Source organism: Echinops telfairi, unplaced genomic scaffold (genome assembly GCF_000313985.2).
Source record: "Echinops telfairi isolate 266 unplaced genomic scaffold, ASM31398v2 ScPeMD7_7458;HRSCAF=8496, whole genome shotgun sequence".
Taxonomy (NCBI): domain Eukaryota; kingdom Metazoa; phylum Chordata; class Mammalia; order Afrosoricida; family Tenrecidae; genus Echinops; species Echinops telfairi.
Window position 1 is genome coordinate 28,562,108 of NW_022111358.1, and position 11,097 is coordinate 28,573,204.

The 11,097-nt window shown below is 49.3% G+C and overlaps 2 protein-coding genes across 2 annotated transcripts; both read right to left on the bottom strand.

Moving 5' to 3' along the window:
* Positions 1-341: 341 nt before the first annotated feature.
* KRT40 (keratin 40) lies at positions 342-6,167 on the bottom strand. Its single transcript, XM_004707144.1, has 7 exons — positions 5,721-6,167; positions 4,962-5,044; positions 4,521-4,677; positions 3,259-3,420; positions 3,054-3,179; positions 985-1,205; positions 342-459 (listed from the first exon to the last, which is right to left on the bottom strand). The coding sequence occupies exons 1-7, from the start codon at positions 6,165-6,167 to the stop codon at positions 342-344; spliced, it is 1,314 nt and encodes a 437-aa protein (XP_004707201.1).
* A 4,301-nt stretch (positions 6,168-10,468) lies between these two features.
* Positions 10,469-10,765, bottom strand: LOC101647229 (keratin-associated protein 3-3). The gene has a single exon (XM_004707145.2). It carries the CDS (start codon positions 10,763-10,765, stop codon positions 10,469-10,471), a length of 297 nt encoding a protein of 98 aa, XP_004707202.1.
* Positions 10,766-11,097: the final 332 nt, after the last annotated feature.

An 11,097-nucleotide genomic window follows, 5' to 3' on the forward strand; every position in this document is an offset into this window, starting at 1 on the left:
GCTGTGTAGAAGACGTAGAGGACCATAGCAACATTCTGAGCTACAAAGCTATATTGACCATCCCAAAGGAATGAAGCGCCTTTTATTTGGAGGCGAGCAAGAAAGTCTTAAGGATTCTAAGAACACCACAAAGCAGCAGACAGGAAAGAATCAACGATGAAACAGAATAGACGGAGGATGCTCAGAGGACAGCGTTAGGACACGAACACCACCCTGACATGGGTGCCAGGCTTGGCTGTCGCTGGTTGAGGGTCCATTTCCTTCCTGGGAACCTGCAGTGGGTGGGCTGCCTGCCTGCCTGCCTCCGCCAGCTTCCTTCAAGAGCAACAAGTGGCGGCCATTCAAGCACAACAGTTTTCCACTGTGCAAATGACATAGGCCAAGCAGGGCTCACGGGTGCTGCGGGGCTCGCAGACGCTGCTGGATGTGCACGTGGTGGGACCTGGGTGGCAAGGAATTCTGGGGGAAAAGAATTAGAAACAAAGCTGAACAAAGAAAAGCTTTGAGAACATGTCAGCTGGGAAAGTGCAGGCTAACATTCGTCTTCCGAATGATACTCTTAAGAACACGAAGGATGACAACCTCTAAGCCACTTTTCTTCCTGGACCCACTGGGAACAGGTCCCGCGTGCTCACAGCAAAGATGCTGCGTGAACACCACGTCCAGTGTCCGTCTTCATTGGTCAAGGCTGTACTAGTCGGGTGGCTGATTTTTCTTCGGCGCAAAATCAGAGCGAAGAGAAACTTGTAGAACGAAATGTTAGGTGGGACACTTGCTCTGCATTAGAACTTTAGAATCTCTCGGGACATTTCTGCCATCCTGGGTGTGTTAACCTTAGCCATTTCCCCCAGCAGATTGCTTCTAAGAAGAGAGGCTAGACCGTGGGCAGAACCTGGGGACCGCGGGCTTCTCTGACATTCACTAGCGCCACACTTTCCCCTTCTTTGTGATTTGCAGGATTTTACCACCCCGTGTGGCACTTACCTGCGATCCTCCTTCTCCAGCAGGCCCCGGTACGTGCTGATCTCACCCTCCAGCCTGGCTTTTGTGTCCAGCAGCACCTCATACTCCTGGTTCTGCCGCTCCAGGTCACAGCGGATCGTGGCCAGCTGGCCCTCCACATTATCGATCAGACACTGCATCTGGGCCAGCTGGGAGCTGTACTGGGCCTCAGTCTCTGCCACAGTGCATGCCAGAGAGTCTGTCTGTCGGAGACCGAAAAGGAATTCAGAAGGCTGCAGGACAACCTTCCGGACTGCAGTCTGTGCTCACGTCCTGGCTCAGCTCTTTCCAAGCGATATGGCTTTGGGAAAGTGACTCAGCTCTCCCAGCCTCACTTGGAAACAAAACAAAGCAGAGTGTTGATGTGCAGTTCACGGACCATGCCATTCGATGGTCTCACTATATTAAAAAGAGTTGCGCACCCACAGTTTTAGAACATGTGCTTCCTTCTTGTATTCATTATTATAAGCTCCCCATTTCCCCCCACCTACCCTGCCATAATGCCCTAAGAAACGATTAAGCTAGTTTTTATAGATTTACCTGGGTTTCATAAGAAAACAACAACAACAAAATAAAACAGAAAATCCTCACTTCAAAGGGAAGCAGAAGGAGCCCTGGTAGCATGGTGACTACATCTTGGGCTGCTACCCATGAGACTAGCAGTTTGAAAACCACTATACTCTGTGGGAGAAAGATGAGGCCTTCTACTCCTGGAAAGAGTTACAGTTTGGGAAACTCATGGAGGCAGTCCTACCCTGTCCTACAGGGTCACAACGAGTCAGAATTAACTCGACGGCAGTGTTTGTTTTTGTTAGAACAAGTTAAAATATGGGTCAAAAGGGAAAACAAATAGTACAGTGCTAAATTTTCACCGAACTCTATCTGCAGCCATCTGCTTTCCAAAGTACACTGTCTGAGGAAAAGATTACTCACATCCCTGGTTGATGGACCAAGGGAATTTAATGAGGGTATAAACCTCATTCTAATCATATGCAAAATGGGGATACAAGGCATGTCTCCCATAGGATGATTGTGAGAGTTCAATAAATGAAATTTATATAAAACTCTTAGAACAGTTAAACTGTTGCTACCACCGCTATAATGACCGCAACCCGCCACGTGGTTCTGTAGCTTTAAGAGGACAAGGTTATGGATTCCTGGGGGAGAGTGGCAGTGTATCATATCATGGTCAACAAAAGAGGCCCTTGGGTCAAACCACTTGGGCTCAACTCTAACTTTTGCCTCTTAGAGCTGTAGGACCCCAACCGCCTGCGCCTGTTCTCTGATCTGTAAAATAGAGTTAGTAAAAGCCTTGACCCCACAAGGTTATTGTGAGGACTAAACTAGTCTCGGGCCCTGCCCAGGATGAAGGTACAGCGATGGCTCCCCTAATTCCTCTCCACAGCACTGACATGTCCCACACAGGGGCGCTGCCTGGAGCTGGCGGGTGTAGCTCCCTGCATGTATGGCATCCTTGTGGTTGGCGGGACTGCGGCAAAGGCTCCGACTGAGGGGTGCACGGTCCTGGGAGCGTTAGCCTCCCTGTAGGAATGAAGGGACGCTGGTGAGTCTGGGACTTTTGCCTGAACCCAGAGTGTTTCATTGCCAGGCGGAGAGCCTTGGAGACAGGGCTCGACCCCTCTTGGTTTGGGGCAGGTGCTGTGGGATTGTGCTCAAGTGCAGGGGGGAAGAGGTCAGGGCACCTGCTGAGGCAAGACGAGCTGCTGACCTGTTCCTCCTGCCTTTCACTCACTCACTGCCACCGAGTCCATTCTGAGTCACAGAGACCTAGAGGGCAGGTTCGAACGGCCCCTGTGGGTTTCCGAGGCCGATACTCTGTAAAGGAGGAGAAAGTCTCTTCGTTCTCTGGAGGAGTGACTGGTGGGTTTGAACGGCCCACCTTGTGGTTAGCAGTTCGTTGGGTCACCCAAGCAGGGCTCGGGAAGGGCCAGGCCATGGGAGCCCTGTGAATGGACATTCGGCCCTCTGTCCCACAGGAGAAGAGAGCATCTCGGGGTGTGTCCCACAAAACAGCTGTCTTCCTTACGCACCAAGTTTCGCTGCGCGTGGAGCTCGATCTCCAGGGCGTTGGCGGTGCGCTTCAGTTCCAAGAGCTCCGGCTGGCAGCCCTGCAGCTGCTCCGAGCTGCACGGCTGCTGCTGGCTCAGCTCCTCCGTCTGAAACACAGGCTCGGTTAGAGAGCACGGAGCAGACCCACATCTGGCAGCTGCTGTGGACGTGGCCCCAGGGGCTCACCTGGGCCGCAAACCACTCCTCCACGGCTCGGCGGTTGTTGGCGAGAACCGTCTCGTACTGCCCACGCATCTCATCCAAGACCCTGTTGAGGTCGACCGGGGGCGTCGTTTGGAGCTCCACGCTGAGTTGGTCACCAAGCTGCCCACGAAGCACGTTGACCTCCTGAAAGTGGAAACGGGGTATGATGACTCAAAGTGGGGGTGCGGGTGGGGCATGGGGCAATCACCTGGCAGGATTTTACCCCAATGGCATCCTATTACTGTAGATTTCCAAACAGTCGTTAGAAGTGTGGATTTAGGGCAACGAATGTGCTTTATGCAATTGATATATGTGTGGATTGTGATAAGAGTTGTATGAGCCCCTAATAAAATGATTAAAAAACAAACAAACAAACAGAAGTGTGGATTTAGATTCAGGTGGTCTGAATTTCATCACTTTACAAGTGCCTCAATATTTTCAACCTGAGAAATGAATATCATAATAGTCTCTTTTCTAGAGGCATTTTAATAGGAGGATTTATATATGTAGAAGAACTATACACACACACACACACACACAAATATACTGCTTAAAGAAGACTTGGCACCTAATAAGCTCTCACTGAATGTTAACTATTATTATTATCATCATCACCATTTGTTCAAAGAAAAAAAAAATTCTTTCTTATATCATTCAACATTTCCTTTTCAGCCTCATTGTAGGCGATCGCGCATTTCATGTTTGATCATTGGGGGTATAGAGAATTTAGAGTCATGTAGAACTAGGACATGGATAGCCCTTTTTGACGTGGACTCTGTAGTCAGTGCTTCTCCATCCGATTGTCATTTCTTTTGGATTGAAATTAGGGGTGACAGAGAGCCTCCAAGGAATGCCATTTGTGGGGTCTCTCAGCTTCAGCTTCTCCATAAAGACAATGGCAAATGAGGAGTCTGGCGCTTTCCCAGGATGGCCACAGGGCCTGCAGCAGTGGGCTCCAGCATAGGACCCTCTGTGAGGAGGGTGCAGGACCCGGCAGTGTTTTGCTCGGCTGAGCATGAGGTCGCTATGAGTCCTAACAGACGGGAGGGCACCTCACAACCACAGTGGTTTCACATCTACAGCCAAAGGCACGCTACTCTGATCAGACTGGGCAGCTACCAGGAGCGCCTGGAGTCATTTGGTCCCGCCTCCCGCAAGTTCACTTTCTGTACTTCAGCACGACAACCATCCGTTTGGCGCCGTCCCTCTTAGAGCCCTCCTGGGATTTTTGTCAGCCTCCTCACCTCCTCGTGACTTTTCTTCAGGCAGAGGAGATCCTGCTTCAGAGACTCCATGTGGGCCTCCAGGTCGGCCTTGCACAGGGTCAGCTCGTCCAGGATCCTGCGCAGGCCGCTGATGTCGGCCTCTGCCAGCTGCCGCAGGGACAGCTCCGTCTCGTACCTGCACAGAACAAGAGAGAGCTGCCCGATGCTCACGTTGTGATGCCTGGGGCAAAGTCCTGGGGGTGCACCGAGGGATCAACATAGACTTGGGTCACGCATCATCGTTTCTGTTTTCACATCCCAGGTAGGTGTAAAATCGAGTGTTATGAAAAAGATTAGCTTAAAAACAGACACAAATAGACATGATCTGTGCCGAGGGTGTTTATGAGAGAGAAAAAATTGAATGAGAACGAGAGAGAGAAGCTGAGCCACAAATTACTTTCAAGGGAAAATTGGACTTACTTGGACCTGAAATCATCGGCAGCCAGTTTGCAGTTGTCCAGCTGCACAGCCAGTCTGGAACTCTCTGCCTTCGTGCACAGGATCTGGAAAAGCAAGTTATGAATGATTCTTGGGAAGAAGCTGACGCGACTATTCATTCACTAGCTACGTATCTAGTTATCCTTTGAAATATGAGGCTCAAGATAGGCAATAGCTTTGATCCTGCCTTTTTGATTAAATATACCATGTGTGAGGGAAAAATAAAGTCAATTTAACAACAAAGCAGAGAAAGGAGAATGGCTATTTTTAGGGACTCCAAAGACATTTTACCACGTTGCCTGTTGGTTGCATGCAGTCGAATCTTTCTCGAGAAGCAGTTTGGGTTAGGACTGGCTAGATCCCCCAGGGGGAACAGTGGACATTCATCAGTACAAGAAGCCCATGGTTACGAGGTGAAGTTAGATGGTTAGAAAGATGGCATTTTACTTTCAGGGTTGAAAATGATCCGTACAGTGTTACATAAGAAGTGATTTTAGATGCAAAGCAGTTTTCCATCATTTCATAAATGATGAAGGTATAATCTAAAGGGAAATGACTTTATTAGGGACACAATTAATAAGCGGTTGCACCGGCCTCATACTGATACTTCCTGTTACTCTAGTGCTCTTTCCACGACTTCCCGGGTCCCTCATTCTCCTTACCCCTAAAATACCGTCTTATATAAGAATCAAGCAAGTCACAGGCTGGACAAACAGACATCAGGGCAGCAGGGTGGCTGACCTTTTGTTGGAGTCCTTCGATGGTGTCAAAGTAACACTGGTAATCAGGACACACGGAGGGGATTTCCCGTCCACATTGTTCTCGAATCCTGCACTCCAGCTCCGCGTTCTCCTCTTCCAGGCCCCGCACCTTCTCCAGGTAGTTGGCCAGCCTGTCATTCAGGAACTGCATGGTCTCCTTCTCATGGCTGTTGAATGCCCCCTCCTCACACCAAGCACAGTTCCCCACCACGTAAGGCATCGGACAACTCCTGGCCAAGTAGCACGGTGTCAGGCAGCCAGTCGACGAGGGAGGTCTGGCTGGGAAGCTGGGGGTGTGGCACCGAGATGTAGCACTGGCCTTAGGGAGACCAGCCGTTTCCACGGAACAAGTCGACACAGAAGGACCCTCAGAAGGCCGCGCCCCAGACTCAGAAGAGCAGCTGGCGGGAGAAGAATCTGAAGCCATCCTACTGGAGCTGAAGGTCCGAGATGCACTGCTGAACTTGTTGCCTGACTGCAAAAGTCTTCTCCCCCCTGAGACTTTTATATAGCCCCCCCAAATGGGCCCTTGCAGACTCCTCCGGATGTTTTCTTTCCCTGTGTGGGTGCCAAGAACACTTCATTAGTCCTGCTTATTTGTGGAGGAGGAGTTTTTATGCCTCATAAAAGCGGGATAACTTCAGGTTACTGAATCAGGACTGACACCACGTCCATGTAGGGGGAGGAGAAGATCCCTGCTTCTGAAAAATCTGCACGGCAGCCATAGGCCTTTTGACAGAGTATGGGCAGAATGACAACATGTGACCAGTCCGTGTGACAAGTATAATTGATTACAAAGGGGGGGGGGAACCCCCCAATAGTTGTCCACATTTGGATCATGTGCAATTAAAATGGTATCTCCTGGTAAAATATTTTTAAAGAGAATTATTTATTAAAAAGATCTAATGTTATAAGAACAGTACACAGAACTATTATCTGACTGTGCCTTCCACATGGTATTTACCATTATATAAAGTATATATACAGATTGTATGCAATATATTTAACAGTTTGACATGGGTCCACAGTACCTTAATTTTGGTATGAAAAACATTTGCTCATGAAACATCTAATTATGAGGAATATATTCCTCTCCTGGTAAATTAATATTGGAACTCATTCAAGGATATTTATTTGTTTATGCCATCGCCATAAAAGTGTTCAGTGTGATTATCAATGTTTACCATGGAAAAGAGGGAGGCATGCACCTGGTGGGAAGCATGTGTGGATGCACACCTGTGCTTACGTGTGAACCTATCTCTCTGGGTGCAGATTGAAAGATCCCATGGTGTAACCTTGGGGTATAATTTGTGCCGTCGAGGCTAACATACGAGGACCCCTGGTGGCAGAGGTGGTGATGACACCCTGGGCTGCTGAGGCCACCAGTTGAGACCTGTGACTGCTCCGTGGGGGGCAGGGGGGGGGCAGGCTCTGCTTCCATAGGATTGATAGCCGTGGACACCCACAGGGACAGTTCCTCCCTGTCTTATAGGGTCGCGACGAGTCCGATCTGATTTGATGGCGGTGACTTGATTGACACTCTTCATACGTCTCACGGAAAGATGGAAAGTACTTCTTGCTTGGGGCATGCTGTTGTCGCCGAGCTGTCTCTGACTCCCGGTGACCGATGTGGAACAGAAGGAAAGGGTGCAGGCCCTGGTACGTGTGTGTCCATTGAGGCTGCCATCTGCATGCTGGCCCGTCTCATTGAGGGTCCCCATGGCTGTACTGGCCTCCACTTTACCAAATAGGATGTCCTTCTCGGACGATTGCCCCCTCCTGATGAGGGCCCTGTAGATTACCCTGGTGGCACGGTGGTTATGAGGTGGGTTGCGAACCACAATGTCAGCAGTTCAAAACCCCCAGTTGCTCAGAGGGAGAAAGAGGAGGCTTTCTACTGCTGTAAAGAGTTACCATCTTGGAAACTCACAGGGCAGTTCCCCTCTGTCCTGTATGGTGGCTATGAGCCCGTATCTGCTGGATGGCAGTCAGTTGGGTTTGTTTTTCCATTATTTAGCGTGATTGGTTCCACTGTAATGATGGCTAGCCATTTCATTTTCAATGGTAACGGGGAAAATCCCCCGAAGGACATCTGAGATCCTTTGAGGAAAGAACATTAATCTGAAAAAGTTAAAACATTTTCATGATCCTGAACACAGTTCATGATTTCTAAATTATTTATAATTCACCTAATTATTTGGAAAACACCAAACAAGGGACCGCGTAGAGGATGGCTTAAACTGATCTCGCAGGATGTATTTATTACTCACTGTCCATGTTGGATTAGAGGCCTGGTGGTTCTGAGTTGTGCTGCTGACCACAAGGTCAGTAGTTCGAACCCACCCGTTCTACCACAGGAGAAAGATGAGCTCTTTGACGTTCATAATGATTGATAGAGTAGAAGACAATTCTAGTCTGTGCTGCGGGATCACTATGAGTCAGAAGGGACTCAATGGGCAGTGAGTTTGGGTTTTGTTAAAATCAACATGCATGTCTTGACAGTTTTTAGAGTGACTCATAGCATATTGATGCCATCATGCAAAGGACATGTGTTCCATGAGTCAAAACCAAATTTTAAATGACAAACATCTAAAGGGCTATGGCAAGCCCCCCACTAACCCGATGAGGGAGAGAAGAATACCTTTGAGGCGCAGCCATGTCTTGGCGGGGCGTCACAGGGTCCACCTGGTTGAGGTGCGGCAAGGTGTCATTACTTTAAAGTAGCTGCAGCTGCAATAAGACATATTTCCTTTTCTCTCGAGCGAATCTCTATTTGTCAAATCTTGATTGCTGGTGGTTGTGGATGTACACAGGAAGAACTATTTGTTGTGGTCTTGATTAATTAGTGCGGTGCTGTCGGACAACCTGGAGCGAGTTGTCACCTTAGAATATGGAATTTGTCCAGCATCTGTTTGTAGAGCATGCCATCAGCCTCAAAATAAATGAACTTCAAAGCAAGCAAGAGCCCAAACCTGCCCAAACCAGTTGCTATTGAGTGCATTCAAATGTGGGTGGCAGAGTAGAACTCAGAATGTGGGGCTCTCAAGACTGTGAACTTTGGGGAGCAGGTAGCCAGCCTCTTATTCTGAGGTATTTTTGAGTGGGGTTGATTCCCCAACCTTTCTGTTGTTGGTAGTTGAGTGTCTAACTTTGTACCCCCCAGGGACTTCCAGAGGAAAAGAGAGATGCCGGGTCACGATAAAAGGGACACAGTTCTTTCATTTTGTGACAGACTCTTACCCTAGAACAGACATGGTCTGTTACAAATATATACCGTCTCGACTCGTGTATCAGCCGAGTTCTCCAGCACATTTTTGATGCCGTTTTTGTGGTAAAATTGGGTGCTTCGGCTGATAGTCGGGTCGGCTTAGACTCGAGTATGTACGGTAAATCCAGGTTTGTGACTCTTCGCTCCAAGCTTGCCATTGATGATGCTCCTCAACCTGGTGCCCATTTGCTCTTCTCGGCTGCTTCCCGTCGCCCTCTCTCAGCAGCCTCGCACTCCGGCTGTCCCTCCAGACTTTGCTGTGTCCTGGTCTAAGGGTCCCCTCACCCCTCCTTCCCGGATGAACGCACACATGGAGACTTAGCAGAGACGGCATGCAACTGCTTTACGTGGAGATGAGAGCTCCTTTTATCACTGCTCGTCCACAGCCTCTCGGCTAACGGCAGCGGGGTTGGCCTCTGATCTCTGACGTCTCAAGGAGAAATGAGAATCAAACCCAACATCAGCCAAGGCCGATCTCCACCCCAAACCAAACAGATGGGCACTCTGCCTTAATTTTTAAGTGGTCTAACCGATCCCCTTGGAAGCTGCCCTTTGGGTTGGTCTTTTTACTCCGAAGGCTCCCGGTGAAACCCAGGCAGGTCCACTGCTGGGGAGCTGCTCTCGGGCCGTGCGCAGATGGCAGAGGCCTGCTCCAACATGCTTGACTTGGAATAAACCCGCGCATGTGCGAACTGGAACCGCAGTAGCAATCCTTCTTAAGCTTGCTCTCACCGATCGCATCACTTTGATCCATGGACAAGCATCGTCCTATTGAGTCTCCGCGTCAGAGCACCTTTTCCCCAACTTACCTTGCACCCTGTTTGGGGAGGACGAGTTAGCAAAATGTCCACTTCCGTATGTGCCAAAACACGGAACCGGCTTCTATGCTGGGCCGTTTCATGTTTCTTTCTTAACAGCAAGAACAAGAAATATTTGCATCTCCTGCGACCACTTTCCGGTTTTTCAGGTGCTCATAGGTTTTTGTGTTCTTTTTCTTTTAATGCTGATGTTTAGAGTAAGGAAATCACCAATGAATGGACAGAGATCAACAAAAGCAATGATAGACATCTGTGTTATGCCAGAGATGTGAAATTTATTTGGATGGTCCTGTAGGCCCTCCTCATTTTCCAGAAAGACACCCAAGACTGGAAACAGAATCCCCCAAGAAAGCACCCAAGAAAGACACACATTAATAGGAAGGAACCGAACCACGGTGAGAAGTCTACAGCGTTCCACCTGTTCCAACCGCCCCTGGTTATTGATGCCAGCTACGTGGTCATTGAAAGTGTCTTAGTCCCCCCGCCCCCTTTGTTTTTTGTTGTTAGAGGATTATCAGTGACAGTGTCACCCATTGTCCATTTTCTAAAGCAAACTAAATCCGTTCCAGTTTTCGGTGAGCCTTCAGACTTCTTGGCTGGTTCTTCCACGTCGGGCACAGGCCAGAGAGCAGCCCTGGGAACTCAGCAGCCAGCTGGGAGGCAGGGGTCACAGCAGGGCTGAGTGAAGGTGGTGAGATTGAAGGTCTCCAGGCCTGGGGCTGGATGGCAGGAGTTGAGCAGGAAGCAGGTGGGCACACAGGGCTGAGGGATGTGGCAGGGTGGGGGGCAGTTGTCACAGCAGGTTGGCTCGAGCAGCCAGGTTGTGTGTGGGCAGGTGCTGGGCAGGCAGACTCCGCAGCGGCAGCACTTGTCAGAGGAGCAGATGGTGGTGGCCGGGCCGGTGGGGACGCTGCAGCAGCGGGGAGCACAGCACACCATGGTGGTGGGGATCTGTGGTTTTATTGGGTTGGTTGAAAAGAAAGAAGAGGCTTCCGATGTGCGAATGTCTCTCCTCCCTGTGGGGCTCTTATATACCCTCCCTAATGGGTGTTGGTCCAACCAGAAGGCTTCTTTCCTGGTTCTTGTTTATGTTCACGTCCTCATTATCCTTTGATTGGTTTGCCATTTAGCTGCCTGTAAAGAGTCCGTATTCTCCTAATTAACTTTTATTGGAGTTCCTTGCTAAACCTGAGCTGATTCCTCTTGCTATTTGTCACTAGAACACAGCGTTATGAGGTATCACCAAACACTTACAGTATTACCATATGTGA

Excerpts from the sequence above, each read along its gene's own strand:
- KRT40 (XM_004707144.1), bottom strand. The coding sequence starts at position 6,167 with ATGGCTTCAGATTCTTCTCCCGCCAGCTGCTCTTCTGAGTCTGGGGCG. Across the intron at positions 5,045-5,720 it reads TCGAAGGACTCCAACAAAAG|ATCCTGTGCACGAAGGCAGA; the intron begins GTCAGCCACCCT and ends TTGCTTTTCCAG. Across the intron at positions 3,180-3,258 it reads AGGAGTGGTTTGCGGCCCAG|ACGGAGGAGCTGAGCCAGCA; the intron begins GTGAGCCCCTGG and ends CCTGTGTTTCAG.
- LOC101647229 (XM_004707145.2), bottom strand. The coding sequence starts at position 10,765 with ATGGTGTGCTGTGCTCCCCGCTGCTGCAGCGTCCCCACCGGCCCGGCC.